This window comes from Cuculus canorus, chromosome 2 (assembly GCF_017976375.1).
Source record: "Cuculus canorus isolate bCucCan1 chromosome 2, bCucCan1.pri, whole genome shotgun sequence".
NCBI lineage: Eukaryota > Metazoa > Chordata > Aves > Cuculiformes > Cuculidae > Cuculus > Cuculus canorus.
In genome coordinates, this window is record NC_071402.1 from 125,527,119 (window position 1) to 125,540,984 (window position 13,866).

Consider the following 13,866-nt stretch of genomic DNA (forward strand, 5'->3'; position numbering starts at 1 on the left):
AGCTCTGTCTGTAACAGAAAATTGACACATAACTGGAAACAATTTATAGATCATAAGTTTGTTTCAGCAGTGTTAAAATAGTGGAGTACTGGGACAGACCAAGCAGTCAAACAATTCAGCTAAAGAGATTTGGTTGTAGTTTTACTTGTGCTACAAAGTTTTCTTTGCAAAATCTCTTTTCTTAGAACTCTAAGCAACTAAGAAATAATCCGATACTTGCTGTTCTTTTCCCATTGTTGTTTCCAAAGTGCTTTTCTGCTGATCGCTCTCATTGGTTATCTCCTGACCCTTATTTGGATAATGTGATTCTGCCTCTGTGGCAACTTGTTTACAGTTTCAAAGGTACCACTGTCATCTGGGGAAGGCATCATTCTTTGTGTCCCACTAACTATGGGAAGACATGAAATTGTCTCAAAAATCTTGTAATTGAAGATTTGTGTGGCTTTGATTCAGACTGTAAACGCTTGGGAACTACTTTTTTTTAATTTTTTTTTTTAAAGGAACCAGGATTTTCTTTCTTTTTTTATGCTTTCCCTTCTGGGTTGTTGAGCTAATGGTGCCTGTACAGATGACTTGCAGATACAGCACTACTGATTTTTTTTCTTCAGTCTTACTACTCAACTATGGGGTTTTTTTTGACGATGAAATATCAAAGGAGGGAACATGCAGTTATGAGCATAGTTGACACTGAATCCTTTGCTATTTGCTTTCATGAACCCATGATTTCACGTCTTATTTTAATTTCTAATTCCTTCCTTGTCTTCTGTAAGATCATTCACTGCTAAGTGTTTTGCTTTTCCCGCTGGCTAGAAAATATATGCACTTTGTAATCACCTTTGACTTTTACATCCCACATATCGGGCTGTGCCTAACTATTACTGCTAGTTGCTATGCAGGATTTCTTAGTTCTGGCCTTTTCTCAGTTGCTTATCCATAGAACTTTCCTTTCTTTCCTGCTTGATACTTGTAAGCATGTCCTTACTGACTAGCCAGATACACACACTACTGCTTGTTGTGTGTAAAGATAGCCTTAGAAGCTGCATTTTCATTTATTTACCAGTTACTGCTGGTGAAATCTTTTCACATACGCTGTAGTCCATGCCAGCTTCTTGAGATGCCATTTTATGTAACTCTGTCCCGATTATTTATCTTTATACATCAAACTGTATCCTATGATTATTTTTGTTTCTGAAATATCAAGATTAGCTCTGAAGAAACAGTTTTTCCCTCTGGGATGTTTTTTGTTGTTGTTGTATTAGGCATTAAATTAGTTGAGATCTTCTTATTCGGAAATGATTTTCTATTTAGACATAAATAAATTTTTAAATTTCTGGTTAATGATGATATTAATACTTTTTCATTTGGATTTGATAAGTTACTGCAAATGAATTAATTATTTGTGGGTTTTTTTTTTTCCCGCTGACCTACTGTGTTAATTTTAAAGTATGCTTAGCAGCTTATGCTTAAACACAAAGCTTTTTGAAATACATTAATATTTAGAAAGGCTATTAAAATTAAAGATGTGGGTTTTTTATGTTTATGCAAAAACCTTTATACCCTAAAATACCCGAGCAGATGTGTATCCTAGAAAAGACGGCTTGGTTTTGTTCAGGTCTTCTTTGAAGCAACTGGGGATCCTCTCAACTGCAAAGGCAAAAAACAAACTGAGTAAATATTTTAGCCAAAAATACTTAAAAATGATGAAGGAAAACTTAAAGCACTAAGTTTCAACCGCAAAGCTTGTGGGAAAACTAGGAATCGATCTCTGCTATGTCCTAGCCCTGTGGGTTTGGAAGCGTGCGTGCCTTGACGTTGTTTCTTCTTCTTTCTGCAGTTATCCGGAAGAATTCCAGGATAAAGGTGAGCCTCCCGCGTGTGTGTGCCTCCCCCTGTCCCGGGGTGCGCTGGGATGCGCTGGGATGCGCTGGGCGCTGCGGGTCCCGGCGGCCGCTCGAGGGCGCCCCCTGCCGAGTGGCGCGGAAAGAGGCGCCCCCCCAGCCCCTTCTTTAAGCGCTCCCGATGGACAGCCGAGCCTAGAAAGAGAGTTCAGACTTTAATATAAATGTATATTATTGTGAAAGACCATGTGATGCGGGTTGTTTTGTTGGTTTGGTTTGGTTTTTTTTTTTTCCCAGAGGAAGTGGATCCAAAGCGGTTTTCCTTTTAGGAGATAAAATGTTGATAGGGATAAGTCATTTCAGCCTTTTTTTCCTTAATGTTGCCAAAGTCCTCAATTCCATTGTGATGTTTCTTTAACCTTTTAATAGACTCATCTAGTGGCAATATGATATTGGTTTTTGATCTGTGCTGAATGAGTGTTTTCGCAGTGCAGACCTTTAGTGGGAAAGGAGACAATTTACTATGCGAGTAATGAAAACTGAAGTGTGGATTATCTATTGTCTTCTAGTGGAGCTAAAATAAAACTGCAGAGTTCAGTTCAGAAAAAAAGCTGAGGAGTTTGTTGCTGCGGTGTTCTGTAACTAAACCTGGAAGGGCTCTTATTTCCATGATGCTAATTCTTGAGGTCGTGACCTGGAGCCTGTGGATGCTAGTATGAGGGTCACAGTGCGAGGTCAGAAACGCCTGTGCAAAGCTTCACTTTTTGCAATGGTTGAAGAACTCTCTGTCTCTGGATGAGGAGATTCAAATGTGTAGGCTACAACGTTCCTCCCAGTAAAATGAGAATATTTAATTTGTGTTAGGCAAGTAACATTATAGCAAGACAGCGAGTTAATACAATTCTTATCCTTGTTTAAGTTAAGTTATGTAGCCATAATAGTTCAACTGAAAGAGAAAATACAACTTGAAGCTTCCCAAAGATTGCCAACACTTTGTAAACTTGATCTATTTGATTCTTAAAAAAAGTATTAAAATAATTTGCTCTTTATTTATACTGCACCTCATCACTTTTACTGAGGATAAAGTAGTTTTCCTCCTCTCCTCTCTGTGCAACAGAATCAATGGTGGAAAAGTCAAATGTTATTTTATTAGGAAAATTACGAACGTGAAATTAGGTGGGATGCTTGTTTCATTGCAAATGCATATTGACTTTCTGGAGAGCATGTTTTTTAAGATTTAATAACTTTCTGAGGCTATGACTGTCTAATAAACATGGGTTGTCTACAAAGAGCAGAGTTTACATTTACTGTTTTGCTTTTTTTTTGAAGGTCAAGAATAGTGTAGTCTATTTATTTTCATGATTGGTAATTTGATTCAGAATTTCTTTTCTGATTCAGCAAGTTATTATTAAAGATGAGATTTCATTATCTCCAGTAAAATGGATGATTTAATTGATATGGTCTTAACTGTTACTGTATAACTTGCTGCAATTTCTGTGAAAATTGTATTCAATCTTATTTTTTTGTTAGAGTGCATTTGCTTTTAAAGAAGGATATATTGCTCTTTTTTCAGTTTTCAAGTTGTCTCTGGTTCAGATTGTAGAACTAGGTACAGATGGTGAAGCGTGTGGATACTGACACTTTAGTTTTCTTTCTGTATTTGTCAAAAAATGAGAGGGCTCAAAATTATACTACTGTTTTCTGCAAGTCAGGATAAATGTCTCTAAATTCATGTGCACTTACATGCGTGAATATGAAAAATTCACGAGAAATGGGAGCTTGCACTTATTTGCAAAATATTTGAGAGTATGTGGTTCAGTGGTATGGGTTGTTAATATGATTTCCAGAGTTAAAAAAGTGCGTGCTAAACTTTGTGTCATTCTTACTTTAGGCCTGTACAAATTAGGTGTGGCTTGTGTAGTTGTAGAATAAAGGACCCACGTGGAGGTAAGCAGTCAGATTCTTGGCTGGCTGTCAGTGTAACAAAGCAACAGCAGCAGCTGAGTGAGGTCAACTTTTGTGCCCAATCATACCTATGTGCACACGTAGACATTAGGAAAAATAAAGAAATCATGAAAAAATTAAAAACTGAGGTGGCACTGATTGTCAGCATTTTCCTTTTCTGACTCCCTCCAGAAAAAAAAAAAGAACTATCCCAAAATATAAAGTGAAAAAGATAAAATATTTTAGGGAAAAAAAGGAGGTGTGAAAGCGGAAATGTGGAAACTGCCCTGAAACTAACTAGGACGAGTGAAAACTACTGTGCATGTTTGAACTTTATATTTACTCTTCTTTGTTTTGTGTTAGCACTTACTCATTTTTTTTTAAATGCAAATAAAACAATCTTTGTTGTATCTGAAAGGAAAGGTGAAGAATGATTCATACTACGTGCCATATTATTACAGTATAGTATGTATCATACATTAATTATACTGTATAAGCTATTTTCAAGATTCTTGCGAGTTGTGACCTGTCATCATTCCAGAATAATCTTTTGGAGGCAAAAAGAAGTGGACTAGCACTTGGAAAGTTCAGCTCTTTCAGCTTGTGAGTTGTTGCACAAGTAAACTTTGTGGACATCAGTTTGTCACTCCGCTCTTTTCCGTCGTCGTTTGTTCTTGAAGTTCCATTAGCTTTGCATATAGTGACTAGTCAGTTTCATCAAGGTGTTACATGTGAGTTCTTGTTGTATGAACTCTGGCCACGAGTATGCAGAATCTCACCTTCCATAAAGATAAGGCAAAGAGGTTTAAAAGAAGAATAAAATAAAGTTGAGGAGCGTGTGTGCAAGTAGAACCAGGCTTCATAAAACCAAAATGATCCATATGCATATCTCTAAACTTCATAAAGTGCATGCATACTTCTTTGCAACCAGACTGATGAAGAATTTCTTGCATCCTCTTAAATAATAAGCCTTCTTATGTTGTCTGTCAGGTCGGTAAAAATGTTGGCAAAATAATTTTTTGTGTCTACACACTGAAACAATGAAGCCTTTTAGGGGAAGTAGGTGCATGGGAAAATTCAAATCATGGAAATAATTTTGCAGGAAAATATTTAATCCTCATGTGTGATGTGTTACCTGATTTTACAGACTTTTACAGTTAAGTGTAATGTTGATTTATGGACAAAGAAAGTGCATGTTGTTCTTTTGACTAAAAATGTACAGTAATATTAATATCCAAACCACTAATATTTCCAGAAATTTTATTTTTATTTATTGAATTAAGTTGTTAAACATTTATTATTTTTATTTTAATCTTAAATTAAGGAACTTGGTAGAAATGCCTTTTTCTTTTAGACACTACTGCCTCTTTTCTTTTTTACATTTGAAATATTTAAGTCTTCATGTAAGCAGTGTAAGTAAAACCAAACCACCGTGGTCACAATCAAAGTGGTCTGTTCTAGATCTTAGAATTAGGAGGAACTTGAAAACTAAGATAATTTTCATACAAATTGGATTATTTTTTTATAAGACTAGTATTTCACTAAGGATATGAAAGTCTGGACTTTGTCAAAGATTCTGAGTTAATACAGTTTTTGGCATTTCTCTGTTTTGAGATTAATTGAATCAATACCGTGGCTGCCAAAATGTTTGGGTAAAAGAACTTTGGTTTCAATTTATGCTAAAAATAGTGCTAAAGTTGGTGGAAACACTGTAAGCCCTAGAAAGTGTATTTGTGTTTGAAGCTCACTTACCATCTGTTCTTTGCATTTATTTTAGTAAAATATATATTTTTAATCACTTTTCACAAAAAATTTTGTCTCAGTGTTGAAAGTGAGATACTAATAGTACTAGCCAAATCAAGTCATAATGTGGGAATTTGCAGAACAACTTCCCCATAAAGCACTCGTTGCACCATATATCTGATCCGCAGCACACGGCTTTGGTACTGTTTATGCAGGAAACTATGGTTTGACATTTGCTGAACTACTGCTTTTCAGTCTGATTAAAACTTATGAAGATCTACTTTCCATCTTCATTTCACTGTAGTATAATAGAAGATAAACCTGTGTCTCTAAAGCATCAGTGTTCTTTATTTTATTATTGGAAACACCTGTAGGAAACCCTTGAATGACTCAGATACATCTTTGGCGCTTGGCAGAGCAGTGAGTATCTGGAGTCTGACACATCATCTTTGTGGAAATAATCAATCTGATAGAGGAGCACTGTAGGCAAAGGCTTTCTATTTTCTGTGTGGTTTTATTTTTTTCCCCATTCTGTTTTGTGTGGAGGAACTACTTCCTTTTTTTTCTCTCTGCACGTAATTTTTCTGGAAATGGCAGCATGTAGGAGTCTTTGGACTTGAGAAAGGGAGGCAGTGGCTCTTGGTCATTAGAGCAGAATGTGGATGCAAATTCTATATTTTAATACGTGAGTTTTCAGGCAGGAACATAGCTACATCGTTGGTATTTAACCATAAATACAAGTATATGACTTAGTTGCTACATAGTCCTTTGAGGATCATCATGACATATTTCTGGAGAGACCATTAGATGCATTAGAAGTGTGCCAAATATCACTCTATCCTGTATGTCTGGAGGGTTTCATTGTAAGCAAGTCACTGTATTGTCCTTTTAGCCACATGCAGCTGTTGTCTGTGAAGCGTCCATGCCGAGGGCAGTGTCAGTTAGCACAAGATACAGCCATCAGTGCAGCCTGAAATGGTCTTATCCTGATGTGCATCATGAGAATGAAAGGCAGCTCAGCAACTAAAAGTTTTGTATACACGAGGCATATTTGCTTACAAACCTAATGCTGTTTCAGTATTGTTTTAACAGATAGCTGCTATAGAATTCCTACTTGACCATTACAAAACAAGCCACTGAAAAAACATCACGTTTATATGAGACTCTGGAAGACTCTTCAGGAATGAGTGTGTTGCACTAGATTTCATGGCCAAGCATACATGGAGAAAGTGGTTGCATCATCTTAAAAAATCAGCTGCAGCTATGAAGGGGCTAAAGCAAACCTGTGCCAGCTTGAAAGCAACTTTGTCTAGTTATTTTCGTGGAAAAAACTGTGCAGTGAGAACCTTGCGTTTGTGAGCTTGGTGGCTTTACCTGGTTGTTTCTTTTGTGGATTCTTACCCACAGAGCAGAGACTGGACAGGAGGAAGTGATTTCAACCTACTGACCTACTGTGACTTGGGACTTTCCAAAATGGCAAGAAGCAGGGTGTTTTAACTTGTGTGTCTTTTTATTTTTGTGAGTAGTTTTATTTCTCTTAAGCTTGAGCAATGTTAATGCATCACTCCATCTAGAATTTTTTTAAAATAAACCCAAAGTGTGTGGTGATCTGGGGATGCTGAGCTAGCAAGGCTGTCTTTTGGAGGCATTGGCAGAAACATCTTGTTTGCTCTTTTTTTAGATTTAGTGGCTGAAGTGGTATCTTTAATGCCTTAGGAGTTCATTACTGTAATCACACTGTTGCAGGTGAAAATGAATTCTGGGAGGAGGATCTGGATTTTTTTTTTTTACTTTAACCAGATTCTTATAGAGTAATATGGCCCTTTTCATTACGTTCAGCTTGTACCAATCACATCTGTTGGAAATCTTCAGAATAGGGGGGGAGGACTGAAGTGCAGCCCTTGTTACAATGAGAAGAGTGTGTTTTATGCTCCGTTCCTAATGTGGTACACTTACCCCTTGGTATGCATTATTTCCTAAATCAATAAATAAGCTCTAATGGAAAAGGTAGCATTTAATAAGGAAAGGCATTGTATAGGTATTTTTTTTTTAACAGATAACATAAAACATTGGTTCTGCTATCAAACCTGTAAGACATCAGTTCAAATTGCAGAAACTGGAGAGTAGGGTCAGTTCATATGCATATTTTTATTATTGTTGTAACTGCTAACTATCTACTGTTAATTAAGCTTCTTTTTCAACTTCTATATAAATCATACAGCATTCTGGGGGAACAAGAAACTGTATTAATCAGCATCAACTCCTTAATTATCCTTGTGACTACGTAACAGGGACACATTCATGTCATTTCTTTGTGCAATAACTTTTGCAAAGAAGTATTTTTAAACTGATCATTAATTTTATGACCACAGAAATGAGATGCAAAATTTATGCTGTTGTCATTGGCACAGGTTCAAGGCACTACTGACATTATGTGTGATTGTAATGAAATGGCTGCCAACTAATGAGTCTATAGACATTTCGTGTCAGCATGCTTTGCTTTTAGATGTCTGATTAGGCACTAATGCTTTCAATTATGCCTGTGAATTGTATTGGATACATTTACCTGATGCCCATTTTTGCTTTGTAGTTTGGTTTTCTATTACATAAATGCAAGTCGAATCTTTTCTTTAATGTATTTATGCTTTTCAGGTGTATTTTTAGGTACTTGGCACCTGAAAAGAGGAGTAGTGGCTTTTGCTGCTCAACACTGACTCCTCTGACTGTTCAAGGAGTAACACATGTAGCTTCAAATACTATTCTATATAATCTTCCTCAATAGGAGCAGCGTAAACTTCAGTGTAATGCTTTGAGGGAGAAGCATGTAAAGTGGAGAAAGGACAGGGATTATTCTGAGAGGGAATGCAGGAGACCTCACAGAATCAACAGGAAGCCTCTCTATGGACTGTCAGGAGCAATATCCTTATACATTAATAGCATATGCTCCTAAAGGTATCTTTTAACCCTGCCAGAATTGGGAGGCAAAACCCAAGGTTGAAACTAGCACATAGTCATTCTTTATATAAGCACATAAAAAAATCTGTGAAGCATTTCCTGTTAAAGCTGCAGAGCACATAGAGTCATCTCTCCTACCAAAATGCCTGCAGTTCTTCTGTAAAGAGTAGATGATTTAAGGATTGCATTCCAGTGTATAATGTAAATTTACAAATGTTTGTTTACACGAAAATAAGAAAAATGGAAGATTTTTAATTCAATCTAGTCCTTCAGGGCTGCAGGTTGATTATACCTCTGTTTGGTGACTGTGACCTAATCACATATTTCACATCAAAAAGTGTGAGTATCTGATGGTAGTATTATATGGCATTTGTATATTTGTTCTGATTGTCTTTCTTAGTGACTTTTTTTTTTTTTTCATAGAATGGTCAAGCCTTTATTTAGGATTTAACATCTACAGAATGCCTTGAAGACTATAAACTCTGTAAAAGCACTGAGCATGTAATTCTTTCTTCATAATATATGTGGTTTTGTTGCTCTTTTTTTAAAGAGCATTTTGAACTTTAATATTGTAGGCTTAGAACAGACACTTGTTTTATCATAAATCTACAATCGGTGTCCCTATGTTTTTTGTTGTTTCAAATACAGTATATGTCTGGCATAGGTACATGGTGTGGCCTGAATACGTACATATGTATTAAAAAGCCTCTTATTTCTAGATCATCTAGATTTTATATGAATGCAAAGCCCATAGGTTTACTGCATTTGAAATCCTAAGCATAATTAGAAAATGGTAGTATTGTGACTTAATGGAAAAGCAAGTTAACAGTGCAGTTATGTGAACTTACTTAAATCACAGCTTCTCTGAAAGAGATGATGTATTGCTGAGTGGGGGAAAGTTCTGGAGATGTTCTCTCTACATATGTACTTGTCTATTTGTCACCCACAAGTGCTATTCATTTAGATGTATGTAGGTTTGCTTTTACTATTCAGCCCATGAATTTTGAGTGCTGGAGTGTGGTGTTTGTGGAAATGTTTTCCTCCAGCCTAATACTTTAAATTTATGCTGGCACCTTTGGGAAGGTTAAATGTTAGTATGTTTATGGATTTGCTGATAAGAGGACATTTTTGACTGATAATCAGGGCTTATGTATACACTAAATAAATACACACGTACACGTATGTATGCATATGTGTGTATGAATACATTCTATGCATTCTGGTACTAGTAAGTTTAGGACAGGAAACAAGTGGAACAACTTTTGGTACTGCATCAGTTGTGAATATCATACCTGCTCTTTTTGTGTGGAGTCTATAATCTAATAAAGATATATATACGTGTATAGACAGGCAAATGGTTTCTGGCATGTAAGCGTGAAAGATGATCATGCTGGTTGTAAATATGGCATAATATTTTCTGTTCATGTGTTATCTGTGCTCTGCTATCCTGTTTAGAGTAAGAGGTGAATCCTGGAGAGGAATAATTTACTTTTGATTGGTTTGACAGGTGTGATGAAATGCAGATATTTTGATCAGATTAACAGGATGACTGGAGTGCCACTAAAAGATGGCTGTATCAAAAATAGATTGGAGTCGGGTTCTGATTCAAAGCAGTTGTTATGTGGCATGGGAGCTTGAAAGGAAGCTTTCCCAAGAAGAGCGTACTAAATCAATGAAGAGTAAACCAGTTTGGTATTCAACAGTTTTGGGATATAAAAGAACACCAGCAAAGCAGAAGTTAGGCTTTGTTGTCTTATCTAGTTTTTTCTGGGGCGTCTCTGGAAAGCTTTCTGCATATGAATATACCAAAAAGCAGTGCTTAAGCAAATGAGCTTTATATGCTTATGAGGGTCATTTGATCTATTGCAGCATCACCTTTATCCTTTTGGTTTGGCAGTTTTTACTGTATTTAATTATTGGATTTTCCTCCTTCACCAAGACTTTATCTTATTTTTTTTTTTAAGGAACAATGTAGTTTGTGGGTTTTTTTTTCCTACCTCTTCTTGCCTTGAAGTTACTAACCCACCCAAGAGAACATAGAGAATTTTTGAAGGGAGAACTTAAATTTTGTCTAATTAAATGAAAGCCTTGACTAATATTGATTTCACTTTATCTTTCCCAGACTTTCACACTTTATGCACTCTGTTCAGTATAGTGCATAGGTTAGCTTACAATGTAATTTTTACGCATATTGTAGTAGGGTTCTCAGCTGCACAAGAAGCTCGACACCAGAATGCTGCTTTAAGCCATGGGTTCAGACTGGGTACTGTCAGAAAGTGATTCCATGTTTAATTTCATGTTTAATTTTTAATATACATGCAACATCTCCAAAGTAGTGCCTAATAATGGTGAAGCAGAGCAAAAGTGAGCAGAGGGTGACAGACTGCTGCCAAAAGTAGTTTGGCAATTCCTTGGAGGGAAGTTGCTGCAGCTTCTGCCCTCCCTTGGACAGGCAGAACTTTGGAGCTTGGCACTGCCTGTTCCTCCTCCTGCCAGTGTTTTCCCTTGCCCACCTCTTCGTTGTGGTGTGTTCCTTCCCCCGGCCCCGGATGAGGAGCTGTCAGCTGTGCAGCAGTGGGAGTGGGGTCATTATATGACAGTGTTTAGGGAAACCGCCCCAGCAACCTGCGTGCAGCCGGTTAGAAGGTAGCCCTAGCACACAGCAGGACTGACAGATGCGCTTGAGCGTACAAGGCACGTGTGACGAGAATCCGTGAGAAATGGGACTTCTTGGCTTGAGATAGAAAGTGGTATTCTCCTTACTAATGAAAATATTTGTCTTTGGATTCTGTCCGTGTTTGCGTGATAGAATGTTTTAACTATCGATGTATATTTAACTTTTGCAGAATTGGAAGATGACGAAGAGTCTGAAGGCTCTTTTTCTTCGCCTCCTGATAGTGTCTCAATAGCATCTGACCGATACGATAAAGAGGATGAAGCACCCTCTGATGGTATGTGACACTGTTTACCTTGGAATGTACTAGATTTGCCAGTTTGCTACAAACTCATGTAATCAGATCCTTGTGATCTGAATGTTAGTGTTAGAAATCAGATAAACAGATAAGCAGCACAGCTGGACAGTTTTCTTACCTTTGCAAGAACCTTTAAAGGAACTGAAGAGCTCTCTCTAGTGGTCCTAGAGCATAGTGAAGCTGTCTCAAATTTACGTGTTTTTTTTTAAAACTCACGATTTTTCATAACAAAGCATCTTCTGTAGATGCATATGTTTTTAAAGATAAATCAGTGGCTAAAACCAATGTGAATATTTGTAGTAACAAATTATTTGTTAATTCAACATTATCAGATTCTTGCTTAATTTTATTGTGCTACTTAATGGCTTACTGTATTATTTATCTAATAAATAATGAAGCAGTTTGTGATTGATATTTTTCAGCAAATTCTATGCCAAATAGGTTCATAAAATATTAAATTAATTATTCCTACAATGTTTCCTTCCATTAAGACAGTCTTTTGTAAAATGTTTTCATTATATAAATTTTAAATTTGAGTTTGCATTTAAAAAAATACATCTAGGCTCTATAACTGTTTTCCATGTTGTTTTATTTTGTACTCATTAAATTTAATGCTAAATGTGACTGTTCTGAAGACGTGAGCAATTGAATATTTCAACAGTTAACAAGCTTGCTTTAGCATAGTGTCCATATTTTTGAGATTCATTTATTGTATATGTAATATAAATACCTTCTCTGGATAATATATGGCAATAAATTAAGTGTATGTACAAATAAATTAACGATGTATATTAATTCGTGGCATTAGAAGTTAGATAGACTTACTAGTGAATGATGTTTTCTGACATGATATGATGATCAAACTGTGCAGCTCCATCTCGAAATACAATTGCTGAATGAAAATATGCTTCCTGCAACATAGCACTCCACATTTTATGTTATCCAGATTATTCCCTTTGGAAACATAAATTGCTTTTATGAGGTATAAAATTATGTCTATTGCAGAACAGGGATAAGTCAAGTACATGCATAAGTGATAAACCTTCTAACCACTGATTCAGAATAACACAATTTTTTTTGCATTCAGAACTCTGTAAAATGTGTAACAATAATAATCACACTTTTTTTTTATATTGATCTTGTTGCAATTTAACAATGTGACCTTTTATTAAAAAAATAAAAATGAGCCTTTTTGCTTTCTGGTTGAAATGTAATTATCAGTCAAATTGAATATGGCTTTTAGAAAACCCAAGCTAATTTTCCAAACTACAGATGAATGCAACTTTTCATGTATCTATTTTTGCTTACAAACATAATCTTAACATTATTTCTAATTGTAACATAATAACATGGTGCTGATTACATAAAAGGTATGTGACAAAACTGTTTATTTAATAGGAGATATGATTATAGATTTGTTTCAAAACAGTTAAGAAAAAAGTGGCAATGTTCATAAACCTAAATAATGAATGACTGAAGAATGCTGATGCAAGAGTATATGAAACATTGTATCAGTTTATATAGATTAATTTTTAGCCTGTTTCTGAAGTTATAATTATGAAGTAGGTGTAATTGCTGCTCAACAATATTTTGGCTAATTTGTTCCAGTTTAGGCAGAAATATAGGGAGTGCAATTCTGTTATATTTGAGATGATTTTACCTCTCTGGTCTGTCTGTTTTATGGTAAATCCCTGTTAATTATCTAGTGAGTGTGCAGCATGAGGAAAAGTTGAGAAAAAGTGGTAGATTGTCATCTGTAAATGCTTTCAGTTATTGGAGGAGTGTTTCTGTTTTCCTCTTTGAATGTCCAGTGTGTCATTCTAAGACCATTTTGATTTAAACGTATGTAGTTCATCATTCAAGCCTGGCTACCTAGACGATGTATGAATCTTACAAGATCTGGATTGATCCTCAGAGGTGCCATTTGTTTCAGTTCTCACGGGCATGGGTGGGTTTGTTGAAGCTTAATACTGTATTTTGGGTTTTTTAGCAGTCTGTTAATCTTCAATATTTAAATCCTACTAAAGAAGCTGTATCCGTAAGGTAGATGTTTGCTCTCATACGGTTACCAGTTCAGTTCAGCAGGGCTCTGGCAGGTGTAAAACCTCATTTGTGTAGGATCAAGGCTCTTGGTATTAACAGAGGGGCCTAACTGTGGGTAACCAAATTGAGATGTACTTTATTTGTGTTTGAGTCCATTCATATTTTTATGTGAAACCTTCTATATACATAAACCTTCTATATACATTTTCTGCTACCCTTGCCCACGCCATAAAACAGTCATTTACCTTTATATACTTGAATTAGATGGCAGGGTTTATATGACTTCTGGAAGTGTCACTATTTGACTTTGCAATGTTACCGTCAAAATATAATTTGTGAAGGCACCCGCTTGGTAACAGATAAAGAATTGG

General features: G+C 36.0%; 1 protein-coding gene across 1 annotated transcript in view; it reads left to right on the plus strand.

The window, feature by feature from the left end:
• Window positions 1–13,866, plus strand: part of SKAP2 (src kinase associated phosphoprotein 2) — a 116,458-nt gene that overhangs the window by 11,356 nt on the left and 91,236 nt on the right. Inside the window, exons 3-4 of the mRNA XM_054058605.1 lie at window positions 1,835–1,860; window positions 11,327–11,431. Of these exons, the coding sequence (XP_053914580.1) occupies window positions 1,835–1,860; window positions 11,327–11,431 (131 nt within the window). The remainder of the gene's footprint in view (window positions 1–1,834; window positions 1,861–11,326; window positions 11,432–13,866) is intronic.